The sequence below is a fragment of the Diachasma alloeum genome, unplaced genomic scaffold (assembly GCF_001412515.2).
Source record: "Diachasma alloeum isolate Michigan unplaced genomic scaffold, Dall2.0 Dall_scaffold_00269, whole genome shotgun sequence".
Classification (NCBI taxonomy): domain Eukaryota; kingdom Metazoa; phylum Arthropoda; class Insecta; order Hymenoptera; family Braconidae; genus Diachasma; species Diachasma alloeum.
The window spans coordinates 299,499-318,420 of NW_021680408.1; the positions used below are offsets into that span (position 1 = coordinate 299,499).

The window sequence follows — 18,922 nt, forward strand, 5'->3', positions numbered from 1 at the left end:
TAAGGATAGAGCTACTTTAAGTAGAAATTGTGGTCATTCTGTTCTTCGATCAGACAATATTTTGCAATACTCTGCTAAATATTGTAAAATTGCATATCATTTTCATTTCCCAAGATTTCATTTTCATAAATATTTCTGCGGAGATAAAACAATGCAGTCCATTCACCTGTCACCCGTAATTTCATTATGAATTAAACCTAGATAAGAATATTTTCATCGTATCAATCCCCCCAAATGTATCGGATATTTATATCCCTCAACACGTGTTGGAAATCTCGTAATATTCAAACAGACTCGAATCTTGCATCAGAAAAAGGGTAATTGTGAGGAGTTCAAGGGATCACCGAAACAATTGAGATGAGTTCGTCTGATGTAATCCGAGACGCTCGATAACTCAGCATCTTCGCACCATCGACCGCACGTCTTATCATCGTCTACTCCGGGAGTCACAGCCGGATTGAAGTGATCTACATACTAGCTTCGAATCACTCAACGTCTATTGTTGATCTTAATTGTTTCAGCGCTTCCGATAAATGTGGAAAATTAAGTTGTGATAAGAAGAACGAACTGGTTTGATGATGCGTTTGATGATGCGTTTGATGATGAGTGTAAACCCCACAAGAGTTTGATAAATCGCGATATCTAATCGGCAAAAATACCTGAAACGTATTTCGTTCATTGTTAAAGATGATAGCAAGGCGACACGTGCCACAACATTTGTATTAATTTGTTTCATTCCCTCGGATTCGCGCGACGACTGCTGATGGGAAATTTATGAATGACTACCGATGGATTCGATGGCAAGATTGTAAGTAATTAATTACGATAACGAGGGTATGATTTATTCGAGAAAAGCAAACACGTTGTCAAACAAATCTTGTTTGGGCCAACAAAATCGCTAGTTGAAAATTGCCAAAAAAGAATTTGTTTGGTTCGAATTTGAAAGTCTCAAACATGAATAATTGCTCTGCTTTCGACAGCAACGAAATATCTGGCTCACGAGGCGGATAATTCACACCAGACGGTGCCTTTTCAGGATGAAAATATCTCATATAGAGGAAAAATTATCAACAAATATTTTATCCCTAAGTTACAAGATTGCTATCATATCATTATTATTGTTTCATTTAAGGGTTCATTTGTTGTTTGTGATTATTAGACAGCCGAAACGAAAAACTACTATCCCTTGTTTCGCATAAAACGAAGATTTTTCGGGAGCAAAATACGTATGGGAGTATCGAATAACGAAGGAGTAGTGCTAGAAATGACATTTCTTGCGTGCACAGAGAATGCAATTTTTTTTCAACTACTAAATCTATTTTTGCGACAAAAAATTTTTCATTCCGGCGCACTCTCTCCATATTTGGCACCAAAAAATTATTTTTTGATAATTTTCAAAAAACTATTTTCTTGGCACAAGTAAGACTTGTTAGAGAACTTTGTCGTTTTTCTCTCAGTGTAGACTTTCTGTGCGTGACATGAATATATCTAGGTCAATGGCATGAATCGTGCACTACCATCTGTGGGAATAGTTTTATTATATGGCAAAAAGTGGCAAATGTTGGAGAAAATTCATTGAATGCGCGCAATTCATAAAATCATCTCAATAATCATTTTTGAGGAATTTGAATTGTGGTAATCGACTGATGACGAAATAAAAAAAATTGAAATAATACTTCTGATATGTAATATATTAGTATGGGTATATACAGTACATAAATATAATATTTAATAATTCGTAAGTACAAGAAAGAACATTTTTGTTTTTTGTAAAAAAGGCAAATTATTTCGATTCACAGAAACAGACTTGTCCGGTTATTTGATTCAGTTTATATCTTGGAATGTTGCCGTTCACTTATTTAGCGCTATAAATAAACATTTGGAATGCTAATCTCAGTCAATAAAAGCTTCTGTTCATCCTATTGTTTTTAGTAATTGATCACTGATGGATAATGATATCCGTTGGATGATGCAATCGAGTTTCGTGCGGTATATGTTGTGAGTGGTAATTTTAGAGGGCCAATTAACTGTAATTAACCAATAAATTATTCTCGAGTTTGGAAACTAGATGCACAGTGATGACTGAGACTCCAATACAATTGGGAAACTGTTGTCTAGATGATTTTTTGCCTGTTTCCTCCCCCGAAAAATTACCACAAATCCTGACACTCGGTAAGTTGAACGTTTTATAAGTTATCTCTCAAATGGAAAAAAACTCCCCTGCAATTGCAAAATTTTTTCCTTTTTTTCCATGTCTTCTATTTTCTAAATAGTATTTTGAACCTCTTGTTCATTTAATATGAGAAACTACTTGGATTAATGTTTTGACAATCGTACACTGTATCGACTAAACGAATGGCTTTTAATCATTAGTTATTGTTTGAGTAATCACATTAAGAAGGAATGAACATTGAAATGACGAGTAGAAATGAAAACAGCGAAATGTTTGATCAATACTCATTTGGCTAATCCACTACTCGTACAAATTGCTCCTTCAGCTACCGAAAAGTGATTTATGGAAGAGTTTGAAGTTGATGAAAATCGCTTAAATTACATATTCAACTAAGTTTTCAAGGTGATGAAGGCCCTCGAAAGTTCCGTGAACTGTGAAGTGAAAGAGACTTTGGCTTCTATTTTTTTCCACGTTATTTAATTCTAGTAAGAAATGTCCTAGACAAAATAATCCTGCGGGAGAATTCAGTTTTTTAATTAGAAATTGTAGTAATTCTGTTCTTTGATCAGACATTGATCAATGCGATAAATATTGAAAAATGTTTTCTCCCCCAAGATTTTATTTTCAGGAATATCTCCACAAGAAGTAAATGGTGGGTAATCCATTTACATAATATTCAACGAAGCACTTCTGAAATTCATCAACTCGATGTGCCATTGACTCGAGATTCGTAAAAATCCACAGTTGAGTGATGTTGATATCTTGTAATCAATCATGTTCATTTTGTGACAGTGTCAGGATGTAATTAAGGAGAACCGAGCTATAAACGACCCCGACGATTCCTCGGTTTTACAATCGCTGATCGCAAGATATTGACAATTATCTCTATAATACTATATAAGTTCAATAAAAATTATAAAAAATATGCTTTCGCGCATCTATAAATCACAACGCTTTTCCGGCTCACTGAGCCAACATATTTTCCTATAAATTGATCATAGAATTTTTTATTCATTAAGTACTACTATGTATCAACGATTAAAGTAATCATGAATGAGCAATTTTTTTTTTCAACCTGCGATTTGCTCTCGGCGAGAGAATACCTGTAGGCTTAGATGGATGTCTCAACGATTTTTTTCTTAAAGTAGCAAGCATCGAAATTATAGAAAAATTCTTGTGTAAAGGCGACGTGATTGATTTCGTACTAGTTCTCAGGGCTTTTAACAGTGAATTTTTGAAAAAAAAATCGAATAGAAAAACCTAGAATTGGTCTGTGGCCAATGGAAAGTTCAATAGAATTTTTTATGAAATGTTTTCTACACGCGATTGTACATAATTTAGAGATAAACACCATGACTAACGCTGAAACCTCCATTTTATCACAATAATTTTCATTCATTTTTCACGATCCCAACACAACAATCACCTTTACACAATTCAATACTGTGTTTCAACATTAAAAATTCCACAGATTGATTTAAAAATTTACAGAACAAAATTTATCGTGAATATAGCGAATGACATGCTGCTAACTCCTCATAAAAACTAAGAAAATTCATTGGAATAGAATAACCTACTTATCATAAAAATAAATAAGAAGTAGAAATTATATACATGCACGTTTGATTACAAATCTAACGTTTATTCTAGTTGTGCCAAGTTGGATAAGACTGCGGAATGATGCTTACTCCCACATGTACGAAAAATTTCATAGAAAAACCTAACGAATTCGGTAAAAAAAATTCTGTTCAATTTCTATAGAATATTTTCCATTGAGAATTTATACTGAAAAAAAATGCGCAAATAAACTGCGGAATGTTTTCACTAGAATCGGTAAGAAAATTAATAAACAATTGAATAGAAATATTTTTATGAAATTTTTTCGTACGTGCAACATTAAAAACTGCACCTTCATGCTACGATGCTAGGATGAACGAGTTCAATAAATTTTTACAAATCGAATGAGCCAACGTATTAAGTACGATAAACCTTACTTTCCTTCTGATCGAAAAGAAATAATACTTCAACAATTATAAACGGCAAATTGAACGTTCTATAAATATAACTAATTTCCATTCAAGAATCACATTGATTAGTTTTTATCTTCGATTATTTCGTTGGAAGTCAAAATATTCAAGCCCATGTTTACTCTACTGAAGTGTATAAAAGTCGATGAATTGACATTCAAATGAGAACGAGATTAGCTACAGAATTCGGCACAGCGGTACAAATAATTTCAAGTCTATTTGGTAAATTATTTTCTTTGATTATTTCTTTTTCTGAATGATGGGTTGGAGATTTGCGAATGGAATTATTGGGGAGAGTTCTTCATAAATTTTGAGATTTATTCAGGGCATCAGAATGAAATGAGAGTTTCTTCCCAGAAGGCGTGAATATTTCTCTCGCATTTTTCAGAGGAACAAAAAATTTTTCCCTAAAATTTCCTATTTCCATTAATTTTTCTACAAAACACTAAATTTCGAGTGACGAAATCCCCTGAAAATTTCAGCCAAAATCAATATTCAACTTTTCACTAATTCACAACAGCTTAATTTCCTAAAACTCAAAAAAACCTCCAGTTCCAAAATCATCTCCAACAGTGTAAAAAAATCTTCGCACGATCCCATCCCCAAAAAACTCCCTTAACACTAGCCCCCCCAACAAAAAAACAATCAGACTCACATTAAAACGCAACATCTCTGCTCATTCTGATTATCCCCAATGATGTCACTGGTGTTTCCCGAGAACCGATGAAAATCATTGACCGTTAATTCATTATCAGCTTTCGATGATACAGGTACAGGTACCCCATTGCCATTAGCGTCAAGGGTTGGCGTTGTGTGTCGGCTCTGGGCGCGTTGTTTCTTCAGATCGGACAACGATTTGACGAAAACTACAGACACGTGTATGTTGATCTTGCCATTAGCATCACTCTCAGCTGTGTATATCGGCTGTTGGCTGCCGACAGGTGAGTCTGACCCTGTCACTGCCAAGGCAAACATATCAATCTACTGATTCCAATTTTCATTGTACTTTTCATCCCTGATCCCTTGATTAGAAACCTCATCTGCCAATTTTCTTTTCATCAGAAAAGTTCATGCTGAATTTTTCATTCATTCTTGCATTGTTGACTCTTGCTAATTGATCAATTTTTTTCCATTCTAGGTTGTGCCAGCCGAGATATACAGAATACATTTGTTTATTTATTGTGATTAAATAACTATTTCTAATTCAATAAATTAGTTATAAAAACCATATCTACAATTTTTATAGACATAAATATTACATGTCATTTCTAAATGATTATAATTACAAATAGGTGTTGAGAGGAATTGAAGAAAACATATCTATGTACAGTTTAATGATTTAAATAATGTTAAATTAACACGCACGAAAAAATTTAACGAATTCGCTTGAAAATTATATTAATTTTTCATCAATATTTCTATGAAATGTTTGACAGAATAAATTTTTTCGTACGTGAAATGACATTCTCCAAGTGAACATGCACATCTGTTTGATTTTGAAAACTAATGAATGGAATTCTAATCATGCTAACGATAAAAAGCTAGAGTTGGTTTCACAGTTAAGCTCGAGTATTCATGATGTGACAAATAAACATTTTCAATTGATTATAATTTCATTTGCAAGCACAATGAATTATTCAATTTTAAATAAACAATTTTAGTGACGTAAAAATTGAATTTTCCATGCCAAAAGAGCAATCTCAATGATCAAAATACGCACTGAAGATATTCAAGCATTACAATGCTCTCCTCCACTATTTCAATTGCAAAATAGATAGTTAGTCTTCAGTGTTATTATAGAAATAAGAAAGTTACGTAAAAAACTAACCTCGTGAATATTTTTTTTTTAATTGAGATAATTTTTTTTTGTTCGAGTGATTGAAGAGGGGTAGGCGCACGCATTTTTGATGGTAACAGAACAGAAAGAAAAAAGAGAGCAGGTGAATGAGTGATGGGATATCTCTTGAATAAAAAACATTGACGATATTTACACAGATAAATTATTGGAATATCTATTCGTACGAAAATATCGATCTTTATGTCTCTTTCTCAAATGAAATAATTCCACTGAACATTGTTGATATTAATTATCACGTTTGCGGTATAAAAATGTTTTTTTTAGTTGATTCTTGTGGAAAATAATAACTGATTGATTTTATAAACGAAAAACCTCGCGGAAGCTACCTCTTACCACAATATCCTACAAAACCACAACCAATGCAAACAAGAAAAGCTGCCAATTGTACCTGTGTCTTTGTCAACGTCTTCATTCACGAATGAATCATTGTCTTTTCCTTCTGGTCCCCGGCGTACTGATGATGTCAGTGCTGCTGAGTCTGGATCATCGGTTTTAGCCTCTTGGGTGTTTGCGTTGTTTGATGTTGGTGCATCCGTAGATGTTGGTCCTGCATAAGTCTGAAAGAGTATTTTTCAGGGATTAAATAATCCATGGGATCAGATCATAAAAAACAAATTTATTTAGAATAACCTATTTATATGCAAAAAGTGTTTTATAATATACGTACAGCAGTAAGTTTGCGTCAAACGCGAAAGAAGAAAAATGAAGAACAAATTGAAACGTAAATTCAGTAGCGAAGTGGTCAAACGGTTCAAGTCAAAGTTCAATTTAGTCTTTAGTTGAGTTTTCCAGAGATATTTCCGAATTTAAGGGAGATAGCGAAATTTTCGTAATAACCTTTTTAGTAGCACTCAATTCGCTCTACAAAAAAGGTCATGAGCAAAATTTTGCTATCTCCCTTAGATTTCGAGGTACTGATTGAAAACTGGCCAATAGTCAAAATTGACAGTTTGACCACTTCGCTACTGAATTGTGATTTTTTTTTGTTGCGAAAGTTGTGAGTCTTGCCTCAGATTGGATGAGCTTAGTTCATCCGCATGCATGAGTTATCGTTTGACTAATCACATCAAGAGGAGAGAGAATTTAGTTCTTTAATTAGAAATTGTGGTAATTCGGTTCTCTGATCAAAATTATTATAATACCTCTACGAAGACTGAATGATGTTGTTTATCTACTTAGTGTTCAATGAAAATTACCTGTTGCGCCTGTATCCTGAGCCTCGCCTCCTCCTGCGCATCCTTCTTGGTCGTCAGCACTTTATCTCTGATCGAAGTTCTCCTGACACTCTGCGTCCTTGTGTTTATGCTCTGCGATCTTCGGATACGTCTGCTCTGTGCTTCACGAAGTTTCTTGCTCTCCTGCTCGGTCTTCAGCTCGACGATTCGCTCCCTAATCTCCGGATCCTCACAGATATCTGTAAAAAACTTTTTCTCGTATCCTTCATTTTTCAAAAATAAGGTACGTTTCTATCATCGCACATCACCTGCTGGTGTCTCTTCGTGTTTGTTCTTAGCATTCAAATCTGCACCGTTTTGTACTAGTAATTCGAGAACCTCCAACTGGAAAAATCATTCCACACAAATTGAGGGGAAAAAGTTTGATCGAACAATCTTAAAGTAGCTCTACCCTTCGGCCTGGCTACGCTGTACTTTTGGATATTTTCAGTTTTTAAATTTTTGCAACTAAATTGCATGAAAAAAATTTGAAAAAATTCATACCCAGTCAGTATTATCTCAATTAAATTTCGCAAAATACTGATATTTTTTTTAATATTTCCCTCTTATAAATAAATAATAAAACTTGTTTGCAAAACGGTGGATTATTTTTTGTGTCAAAAAAATTCTTAATTTTTTCACATCTAATGAAACAAAATTCAGATTTTAATCTTTGATTACAATGGAAATGTTGATTTTCACATAAACGCTGGGTTAAATCCTGGATTTTACACATTTCTTCTTCGAAAAACCAAAACGATAATTAAATTGAGAAAAAAATTAGAATTCCAAATCTAATCGAGTTTTCTGCAATTTTTTTGCAGTACTCAATAATCTTTGAATTTACCGTAAGGGTAGAGCTACTTTTAAAAAAATGTTCAGTTCAAAGAGAAAGTTTAATCGAACAATCTTAAAGTAGTTCTACCCTTCGGCCTGGCTACGCTGTACTTTTGGATATTTTCAGTTTTTAAATTTTTCAACTAAATTGCATGAAAAAAATTTGAAAAAATTCATACCCAGTCAGTATTATCTCAATTAAATTTCGCAAAATACTGATATTTTTTTTAATATTTCCCTCTTATAAATAAATAATAAAACTTGTTTGCAAAACGGTGGATTATTTTTTGTGTCAAAAAAATTCTTAATTTTTTCACATCTAATGAAACAAAATTCAGATTTTAATCTTTGATTACAATGGAAATGTTGATTTTCACATAAGACGCTGGGTTAAATCCTGGATTTTACACATTTCTTCTTTGAAAAACCAAAACGATAATTAAATTGAGAAAAAAATTAGAATTCCGAATCTAATCGAGTTTTCTGCAATTTTTTTGCAGTACTCAATAATCTTTGAATTTACCGTAAGGGTAGAGCTATTTTTAAAAAAATGTTCAGTTCAAAGAGAAAGTGACTCACGTGCCCCCAGCAGGCAGCAGCATGCACCGGCTGCCACTTATCGTTGTCCTCCACGTCCGTGGAAACGTGCTGGTCCAAAAGGAACTCAACGACTCGCAGATAGCCATTGGCTGCTGCAATGTGGAGCTGGAATAAACCATTTCCCTGATTACTCAGTCACTTCCTCAATCGATAAACGAGAGGGATAATTATAGACGTACGGGTGTTGCTCCCTGGTGATCTTTGTACTCTAAATCCCCACCGACAGATGCTAATTTCTGGAGATCCACGAGCATTTGCATCTCAGTCGCTGCTCGGGTCTCGTCGATTAGCTCTTGGGTCACTCCTCGACTAGCCATTTCCCCTGGTTGCGGGCAAAGCAAACGTTCAGGTAAAATTGAGTAGAAAATGCAGTCACAGGGATTGATTGAGGGCGGATTTTTGGCATGATTAAGATTCCTTTGGCGCCACGATTTAACTGATGTTTGCAGCATCATTTTTCCCCAGGATTACGGGAAAAATAATGAAAAAAATCCATCTCCATTATTTCTTCTCAACTACAGAGATTCTTCACAGAAGACGGAGGTTTATATAGCGTTCTACATCTTGTGGCGTCACTGAATATTGCTGGATAGGATTCTGGAGTAGGGGAACTGATGCGGGGACGCAGGATAATTCTCAATATTAGATGACAAGATAAATTTACTGAAAAAACTCGAAAGTCCAGACTGAGATTTGAACCCGAGACTTTCCGATTATGTATCAGGTGCTCTCCCAACTTGAGGTAAGGTCACAAGGGTCACAGAAAAGGAGTCACTAAGGTCACGAAGTCACAAGGGTCACATAAAAAAAAGGAGCCACTAGGGTCACGAGGGTCACAAGGATGACACTGCCTTGGTTGAATGCGTTTTATACTGAAAATCCTTTTGTTGCAGATTTTGTTGACTGAATTTTTGCGATTGTTGCCGCAATTTTTTCAGAAAAAAAATTCAATCAAAAAAATCTCCAACAGAAAAATTTACATTAAAATTGAGTTTTGTTGTTTTGATGTTGTCAATATAATCATTGAATTCAAATGTGGGAATGTGAGTGCATGAAAATTATGAATTTTTTCTACTTTTTTTTTATTATTCATTCATAACTTTTCAAAACTTCTGCATGATGCAGGACTTAATTGACAATTTCAGACGACGAAAGTTGAAAAAAAACATCGAGATAACGTTCGAAAGATAGTCCACCCGGGCCTTAATTGAAAAAATCGGATGTTAAAAACAGTTAAATAAAAAAATTACCTTCAATACAGTCCAAAGTCTTCTCGTCCTCACAAATATCATAAGGCATATTGCCATCAGCATTGACAGCCAGCAAATTAGCCCCAGCGGCGATTAAATACCTCACCAAATGGAGATGCCCACAAGTAGCAGCAGCATGCAGAGGTGTCCACTTCTCACTATCCTCAGCGTTAACATTAGCCCCAAATTCAGTCAGCAGTTTCATCATCTCCTCATTATCATCGATGCAGCACTGGTGCAGGGCAGTCAATCCATCCTCATTCGTTGAGTCCGGATTGACCCCCTTCTTCAGCAATCTCCTGACCTCATCAATGTCATTCCTGGCAGCTGCCTCCAGAAGCATCACCGAGTCGTCGAAGTAGATGCTCCTCTTGTTGCTGGAGTGCCTCGTCTGGTGCCTCAGCCACTCCTTCTCCCTCTGTCTCCATACCTTCAACTGCTGAAGCCTGCGGTGACGCGCCAGGTGAAGTCTCTCCTGTGTCGTCAGTCTCTCGACGTGCACCATCTCTGATACCAGATCAGCGTGCTCCATGACTATGTGCTTGTGACTCTTGCAGCTGTATTTGGCTGATAAACAAGGGGACAATATTTATTGCACTAGACAAATTCATCAACAAATTCTCGTCTTTTGATTCTACTCTTCAGACTGGGGGCATTACCTCGTTCCGTCCACATCCAGAACCCCATTCTCTACCAAATGCCTTCCCCAAGTGAATGAACACGCCAGAGAATGACAAATGCTTATGCAACTCGATTTGATTCACAAAATACCAAGGACGTGGGGGTTTTTTATGTTTTCAAATTTAAATTGTTCTCTTGGAGATCTGACAATATTTGCACATGTGCTTCCGGATCTGAGTGGAAATAAACGCTGACTCGGGGGTCTTTTGGAATTTTTTATACTGTGATTCAAGTACCTGACTGCAAACTCGCCTTGTTAGCGAGTTTAGCAAGACGCTTCGGACCCAAGTGCAATCTACTCTTCATTCTCCCAACGCATTTGAGGTAATTGTTTATGTTGGATAACCACGAGTTTATGAATAATAGGTATTGTTATGGATTTTTTTTACGACTTTAATGTTCCAAGTGCTCTTGAGTTTGTCACAGTTTCCTGGTATTCACGGAGTACATGTCTTGGGGAGACTTGCCACATCAACAAGTCTGCTCGAGAGTATATTTGTACTCTCTAAGCCTCTCCTGTCAGGACACGTTTTATGGCACTGAGATAATTCATGAAAAACATTGACTCAATCATACTTTAGTCGAGTCGGTGAGGAATATTTTTGGTTTTATTTAGTCGATGCCGAGAGCCGTTTTCCAACGGAATAACATTTTTATAACATTTTTTCCAGGGATTGCCGAATTTGTAATATTTTATTGCGGTTACTTTTGTAGCTCTTAATTAGATCACATCACTCTTCAGATTTTTTGAGTACTTGGGTATCGTCAATTCAAATATTCAAATTTTCAAGTATTTTATCAATCAGTAATTTGAGGTAGGTAGATTGACGATTACTTGTGTAATCGAAAATCCCCTTTCAAGAAATTTGAAGTATTCACGGACGAAAAAATTTAATAGAAAAACCTAGGGGACGGTGGGGCAAAATGAAACAGCAAGAAAATCTTGTGATCTAAGGGAGATAGGAGGATTTTCATGAAAACCTTTTTTGTAGAGAATTTTACAAGCTACAAAAAAGGTCCTCTTCAAAAATGTCCTATCTCCTTTAGATGACGAGATTTTCCCACTGTTTCATTTTGCCCCATGCTCCCCTATCGAATTCGGTAGAAAATTCTATTGAATTTCTATTGAACTGTTCTATTAGTTTTTGGCCGATTCTATTGAAATGTTCAATAGAAAATATTCAGTAGAAGAAGTCAATAGAATTCAATTTTTCTATGTAACTTATTCTATCGAGATATTTTCTATAGAATTTCCTCGGCTCAAATTTTCCAAGTTTTTTCGTTTGATTTTCTTGATGAGAAGAAAAGAAAAATAGAATGAAAAAAACTTTAGCCCAATAATTTCGATTGCAATAATTTATACTACAATCTGGCTGTTATTGACAAGGCTCGTCATGGGCTAATGAATTGTATTTGGTATGTTTGCAATCTTTCTCTCAATTTGACTATTTATATATAATTTATGTAGTTAACTGCTTTCTATAATTTTAGTTTCTTTCTCTGTTATTTTCCACAGATTGTTTATAATTGTATTCACCCTGAAGAGGACCCCAATGAGTCCACAAAACACAAAGTCCTACAAAATATTTTCCATTTTAAGAAAGCGCAGAAAGGTGCTCGGATTTTCGAATAAAAGTTCAATAAAAATCCACCAGAATTTTCCATCGAATGCCCTAGCTTTCATTCCCAGTTGTTTAATAAAATTTTCTTACAAAATAAAAAAAAAACTTCCGAGGACTCTCCTCGCATTGAGCTATGCACATCAATAATTTACGGCGTCTAAATCACCATAAAAATTCAACAAAATGTGCACCTAGGGAAATAGACTCTTCCAGTCTTGTGTAATCAATGAACTTATCATGAATTATCATCAATCCTTATCTCTCCGTTATTAAATCGTGTAGAAAAAAATTGTACAAACAGTTGGAGCTACCTCATTTCCCCTATTTTACAATTCGCTCTTTTTACATTCGCTCAAAAAAAAAACAATAAAAAAACTCCACAAAAACCGCAAAAAGAAAGCAATTTCCCCTCGCGAATGGAAATGCCTTCGTGCAAACAATTATTTTGCAGGAGAAAAAAAAAATTTCATATTCAGGTGCCGCAGGTGAGACTGATTTGTGTCATGCGCCCGGGCCCGTGGATACAGGTGCACAATAAAATAATGGGTGAAAACTACTCACAAAAATTTCCGGGGATCACCAAATAAACTCCATGTCCAGCACCGATTATTTGGTGTTCTATCTTTATACGGGTTCGTCTTATTCGCCTCCTCTCACTCACTCCGGTTTACCTCTTTAGATCGCAACCGTGTGGAATGTTATCGGCCGACAGCCGCACAAAACGCGAAAAAAACGAAAACAAACGAAATAGAGTGGACTACCGTCTGTTTAGCAGTGCTGCGAGCCCCATTCTGTTATCAACCACTGATTAACCGAATTTTAATCGTGGGAGAGGGGAGCAATGGGTTAATTCACCCCAGGGAATAACCATTGGGTGGCTTTTGTTAATGCCAACGCACACACGGAGTATAGGTTTTACCTGGCGGCGGCCATTTTTAAACTACCTGTAAGCATGATCAGTGCGCCACCCTTCCCCGGACACCTTTGCGTTGATAATATTGCGTTTGATTATTTTTCACAATTTTTGTTTCTCCGGGGCTACTTCGGTGAACAGCGACACGCACGAAAAAATTTAATAGAAAAACCTATCGAATTCGTTGGAAAATTCTATTGAATTTCTATTAAACTTTCTATTAGCTTTTGGCTGATTCTATTGACATGTTCAATAGAAAATATTTAATAGAAAAAGTCAACAGAATTCGATTTTTCTATATAACTTATTTTTTTCATATATTTTCTATAGAATTTACTCGACTCAAACTTTCCACGTTTTTTTCATTCTGTTCTTCTTTCCTTCTCATCAAGAAAATCAAACGAATTACCTTGGAAAATTTGAGCCGAGGAAATTCTATAGAAAAACCTATCGAATTCGTTGGAAAATTCTATTGAATTTCTATTAAACTTTCTATTAGCTTTTGGCTGATTCTATTGACATGTTCAATAGAGAACATTTAATAGAAAAAGTTAACAGAATTCGATTTTTCTATACAACTTATTCTTTTCATATATTTTCTATAGGATTTACTCGACTCAAACTTTCCACGTTTTTTTCATTCTGTTCTTCTTTCCTTCTCATCAAGAAAATCAAACGAATAAACTTGGAAAATTTGAGCCGAGGAAATTCTATAGAAAAACTTATCGAATTCGTTGGAAAATTCTATTGAATTTCTATTAAACTTTCTAAGAGCTTTTGGCTGATTCTATCGACATGTTCAATAGAAAACATTCAATAGAAAAAGTCAACAGAATTCGATTTTTCTATGTAACTTATTTTTTTCATATATTTTCTATAGAATTTACTCGACTCAAATTTTCCAATTTTTTTTCATTCTGTTCTTCTTTTCTTCTCATCAAAATCAAACGAATAAACTTGGAAAATTTGAGCCGAGGAAATTCTATGGAAAATATCTCAATAGAATAAGTTGAGTAGAAAAATTGAATTCTATTGAATTTTTCTACTGAATATTTTCTATTGAAGATTTCAATAGAATCGGCCAAAGCTAATAGAACAGTTCAATAGAAGTTCAATAGAATTTTCTAACGAATTCGATAGGTTTTTGCTAAACATTTTTATTAATTTGTTTTAGTCGTTTTTCCAGCGCAGGGGAGAGAGGGAAAATCAATGGACATTCACGACGCGGGGTAATTAGTGGGGGATCGAGGCGAATAATTAATTAACATTTCCGTTAGCGATTATAACGTTTCGTTCAATGAATTGTTGATTTTTTTTTCAACTGGAATTTTTTTTGTTTATTATTGAGTTCATTATATATTTGATTTTTCTTTTTTCTCTCTTACTAGCTTTTTTTTATTTTATTTCATTCGTTTGTAAAGGGATTGAATAATTAAATTCGTTTGGCCAAAAGAAAATTTATGAAATGATTAACATCATTTCCGTCAGGGATTCAGACCTTTTATTCCGTTAATTGTTCATTTAATCCGGATGTTAATAGGATTTATCTAGTATTTCTGGGGTCGTTTATTCGCCTGAAGGTTCAATGCAGATGAATTCGCGAGAATAATTCAGTAGCGAAGTGGTAAAACAGTGCGACTCATCTTCCAGTTGAGTTTTTGCGGAATATTTCCGAATCTAAGGGAGATAGCGAAATTTTCATAACTACATTTGTTGTAGCTTTCAATTGGCTCTATAAAAAAGTTTATAACAAAAATTTTGTTATCTCCCTTAGATTCCGAGATATTCATTGAAAACTGGCCGATAGTCAAAATTGACTTGAACCGTTTTGCACTTTGCTACTGAATTGTCGTCATATTTTTCAATTTCATTGAATTCTTGTGCGATAATTCTGTCCTTGAGGACTCCTGTATTTTACGATTAACCCGTGTTCCCTGTTGAATTCATTCCTCTGTCGCTATTTTTGTATTCGAGAATTAGCGGTGTGACGACCTCGCTAATTTCAAAATTGAATTCATGAATTTATAATGCGACAATCGGACTGTTTCGGTGGGTCAGTGCAACTGCGTCAAGGTGAATTCACATCTGTGTTGCGTGTTGGAGAGGTTAGCTGATAGTCCGGGAAGAACCGGTGCATCTCGTTGAGTTTGTTTCTTATTCCGGTGGGATAACAGGATTTTATATCTCGAGGTTTTGAGCGACAATGAAGGGGCTGAGGGGGGGCTCGGCTCATTTGTCCGTCGTCGCTGGGATTTTCGCGACTACGGGAAGTCTCTTTGGAAAACTGGCTGGGAGTGTGGAGATGGGATCGATGGTGAGTGGCGGGAGAAACTCATGTATTCAAATTTTCACTTTTATAAAATTTTAAGGGAGACTACTGTGAGTTTTAAAAGTCGCGGGCTATTGAATTGCGATCTCTCATCCATTGAAGATCGATCATAGGAGAGGGCAGGGTAAAATAGACACTTTAGACTTTTTAAAAATTATTCATAACTCAGAAACAAGTGTATCAATAAAGCTCAGTTTAGGCTCATCACAAAGGGAAATAATTGTTCTTTGTATTAAAAAAAAAGATCAATTTTTATTAATATTTCAACCCGTCACTAATATTTTTAAAAAAGTCAAAAGTATCCATTTTACCCCAACCTCCCCTATATGTCTAAAAATGAATAATTAGTGCAAAAAAATTAATTTTTTCTCGTTCAGAGGTTTCTTTTTTTCGAAATTTTTTGAAAAATACGTGCAATAACAATTGCGAATTAGTTTTTTGAAATTCAACTCCTACACAGCGAATTTCGTTATTTTTTTACTAAAAAAATTGCACCATTCCCGTAAAATAGTCCGAAAAATGTTTCTGAAAGAATCGATATATATTTTAAATTTTTTAAGGATAATTTTTCTGCCTATTTTACATGAATGACGCAAATTTTTATTTTAAACAAACGAAATTAGCTGCGTAGGAGTCGAGTTCCAAAAAACTAATTCGTAATTATTATTGCACAAATTTTCTCAAAAATTTGGAAGAAAATGAAACCTCTGTAGCTCAAAAATTGGAGACGCTGGCCTATTTTTAACATTTTACGCCTGTGCGGGGTACACGAACAATAAGCAATTAATTGTTTCGCCCTAATTATTCGTTTTCAGCCACATGTAATCGATCTTCAACGCTCGAGAAAAAACAGCTGAAAATGTTAAATGTTTTTGAATTTTCAGGTTTATTGCATACTTTATTTCATTTTTTTATGTTGTACGTCACGTTTTATAAAATTTTGTTAACTAAAAAAATTATTTCTATACAATCCATTCTCTTGAGACTACCAATCTTTAATTGTCCACGAAATTGCTGCATTGTGTCATGAAATTACAGCGCGATTTCAGATGTTCTGAATATTTCGACGAGAATATTCCATGTCCCATAAAGAATATTGCTCCATTCGACCGTAATTACCCCCAGAAACCTGAAAATTCAGTCTCCGCTTGAATTTCCAATTGAAAACCGGAAATTTCTACGACAAAATTGCCAGTAGTCACGTTGAATTTTATTTCTCAACTTTGTAGGGACTAGCACTCCTCAAGATTACTTTATTCGGAGTCATGATTCTCTTCAACACAGCTGGTTGCACCTTTTTTGTGAGGAGTCTTCAAGGTTGCGGATCATCCTTGCCTTCCACGGTGGTCAGCGCTGCTACCAACTATTTCTGCTCGGTTAGTGAATCACGTGATACATTAGCAAATCGGAGCGCAATTTTTCAGTCGTCATGACGTCACAAAACCGGAGTCGAAGCCCCTCATTGGTCGAATGTGAGAAGTGGGAGGGGCCAGAGTCCCCTAAAGGCGCAATCGCGCGCACCCATTAGTTCGAAATTGCGTGCGATTCAAATTTTTGAACGAATCCTGAAGAACTGAAAGATTTTTAAACTTTTTCTTTCCAATTAAAATTTCCCTACTGCGCAAGTGAATGCATTCTACGAAAAGAAAATATTGAGAGTTGTCCCGTCACTAACGATTAGACAATGCCACGTTCCCCAGCAATAAAGAAAATTATAGAACGCAGGAACAAAATACTGTTATGTTGGAAAAAAAATACAGCGATTGTTATCACGCGCTACGGGTTTATTTTTATGCGCTGATACCGGGTGATGTAATTCCGAGAACTCACCCAGAGCGAGTGAAAGGCCCGAGCACATGCACAACGAGGCGTCAACTCACAATACATTTTATTGCATAAAACAAATAGAAGTAATGCATGATAGAACCTGTTTGACTCAGGACACGTTTTATTTCTCTCACTGACGTTTTAAGGATGTTTATTCAAAATCGCAAGTAATCAAGAAACGTTGATTTTTTTTCAACTGAGAGGCGAAGTGAGTCCCTTCATCTTGATAAAAATTTCAACCCACCAAGCCACGTTTATTATTTTGATATGGAGTGGACAAAATCCACCAAACGCATGCGCTAACATGCGCTTATGTGGGATAGAATCTTTCAAATATTTCCTCATTTGCGCGGGTACCCCAAATTTTTTTCTGGCCATTCGATTCAGTAGTTTTGCACAATTTCAACATAAATCGCATAAGAGGCCGTGTGGGAGAGGGTGGGGTAAAATGGACACTTTAGACTTTTTTAAATTATTCATAACTCAGAAACAAATTTATCAATTGAGCTCAATTTAGGCTCGTCACAAAGGGAAATAATTGTTCTTTGTTTCAACCCCTCATTAACATTTAAAAAAAAGTCAAGTGTCCGTTTTACCCCAACCTCCCCTATAAGGAAAAATTTGTTTATTTATTTCCGGCGAGACTATTGCGATTAATTTTTTTTAAGATCAAAGAAGTTAGTTTCGTATATTCTATCAGCCAAAAAAATTATAGAATTCTCCTTGAACATGAAAAAATAAGATTTGCCGAAAATGGCTAAACATCCGTAACTCTGATCTATGGAAAACTGCAGGGATAGGCGATAATATTAGATTTTGACAATATTAAAAAGGATTATTTCCTTATATTGTTCAAAGTTGAACTATATTTAAAATATTATAGAATTTATTAGCTAAGTTTTTCGATTGATGATGAATAAAATATTTGATAATACTAAAATGTAATTTTTTTAGTTAACAAGCTAATTCTAACTTTAGGTACTTGATTTTCAATTATCCAAATAATCGTCAATCTTCCTACCTAAATTATTGGTTGATATAATATTTCGAAATTTAAATTTAAAATTGATGGCTACTTTAATATTGAAAATTTTTAAGATTCATGTTAAAAATTGACTTCACAATTTAACGGTAATTATGATTGATTGATATGCCTATCACTGGAAAACTGTTCAAGGCACTGGTGGGGTTTCTCGCATTTGGTGAGACGACATCGATGCTGTGGTGGTGTGGAACGTCCTTGGTGCTTCTTGGATTAATTCTCATCTGTTACTCCTCAGCTGATAAAGGGATTAAGAGTGACGATAAGGATAAAATTGAATAATTTTTGTGGAACTCTTTTTATGTATTTGAAATGTAATAAACTTTTGTATCGTCAGGAAACGTTTCGTTGAAGAATTCATTTCGATCAACTCGATGGTGTGACATCCATTAATTGATCTTTATAAATTATTAATATATGATTATGTTTACTCTGATGAACCAGAGGTAAAATTTAAAAAAACAGTGGCATGCGAATTTCAAGTGTCCTGAATTCGAATTCAATTAAAAACCGCAATGTTCAATAGTTTTCATAGTCATATGTAGAAAA

The 18,922-nt window shown here is 34.9% G+C and overlaps 2 protein-coding genes across 6 annotated transcripts; one reads left to right on the forward strand and one right to left on the reverse strand.

Moving 5' to 3' along the window:
- Positions 1 to 1,673: 1,673 nt before the first annotated feature.
- On the reverse strand, positions 1,674 to 13,178 carry LOC107037745 (protein phosphatase 1 regulatory subunit 16A). 5 transcript variants are annotated; one of them, XM_015256472.2, is made up of 8 exons: positions 12,824 to 13,178; positions 9,960 to 10,526; positions 8,889 to 9,031; positions 8,689 to 8,814; positions 7,542 to 7,617; positions 7,255 to 7,472; positions 6,447 to 6,615; positions 1,674 to 5,066 (listed from the first exon to the last, which is right to left on the reverse strand). In XM_015256472.2, exons 2-8 carry the CDS (start codon positions 10,489 to 10,491, stop codon positions 4,852 to 4,854), a joined length of 1,479 nt encoding a protein of 492 aa, XP_015111958.1. In that variant the 5' UTR covers positions 10,492 to 10,526; positions 12,824 to 13,178; the 3' UTR covers positions 1,674 to 4,851. The 5 variants fall into 5 exon arrangements, with proteins under 5 accessions (XP_015111958.1, XP_015111957.1, XP_015111959.1 ...); XM_015256471.2 differs by having other exon boundaries at positions 1,674 to 5,159; XM_015256473.2 differs by lacking the exon at positions 1,674 to 5,066 and adding an exon at positions 5,160 to 5,334.
- Positions 13,179 to 15,246: 2,068 nt separating this feature from the next.
- LOC107037680 (transmembrane protein 42) lies at positions 15,247 to 18,714 on the forward strand. The gene is made up of 3 exons (XM_015256340.2): positions 15,247 to 15,489; positions 16,734 to 16,880; positions 18,509 to 18,714. The coding sequence occupies exons 1-3, from the start codon at positions 15,379 to 15,381 to the stop codon at positions 18,653 to 18,655; spliced, it is 405 nt and encodes a 134-aa protein (XP_015111826.1). The 5' UTR covers positions 15,247 to 15,378; the 3' UTR covers positions 18,656 to 18,714.
- The last annotated feature ends 208 nt before the right edge of the window (positions 18,715 to 18,922 follow it).

What these genes read in the sequence shown, in the direction of transcription:
- LOC107037680 (XM_015256340.2), top strand. Translation starts at nt 15,379, where the DNA reads ATGAAGGGGCTGAGGGGGGGCTCGGCTCATTTGTCCGTCGTCGCTGGG. An exon ending in GTGTGGAGATGGGATCGATG is followed by an intron (nt 15,490 to 16,733) that starts GTGAGTGGCGGG and finishes TCAACTTTGTAG; the next exon opens with GGACTAGCACTCCTCAAGAT. An exon ending in CTACCAACTATTTCTGCTCG is followed by an intron (nt 16,881 to 18,508) that starts GTTAGTGAATCA and finishes AAACTGTTCAAG; the next exon opens with GCACTGGTGGGGTTTCTCGC.
- LOC107037745 (XM_015256471.2), bottom strand. Translation starts at nt 10,491, where the DNA reads ATGGAGCACGCTGATCTGGTATCAGAGATGGTGCACGTCGAGAGACTG. An exon ending in ACACGAAGAGACACCAGCAG is followed by an intron (nt 7,473 to 7,541) that starts GTGATGTGCGAT and finishes AGTTTTTTACAG; the next exon opens with ATATCTGTGAGGATCCGGAG. An exon ending in TCAGGATACAGGCGCAACAG is followed by an intron (nt 6,616 to 7,254) that starts GTAATTTTCATT and finishes ATACTCTTTCAG; the next exon opens with ACTTATGCAGGACCAACATC.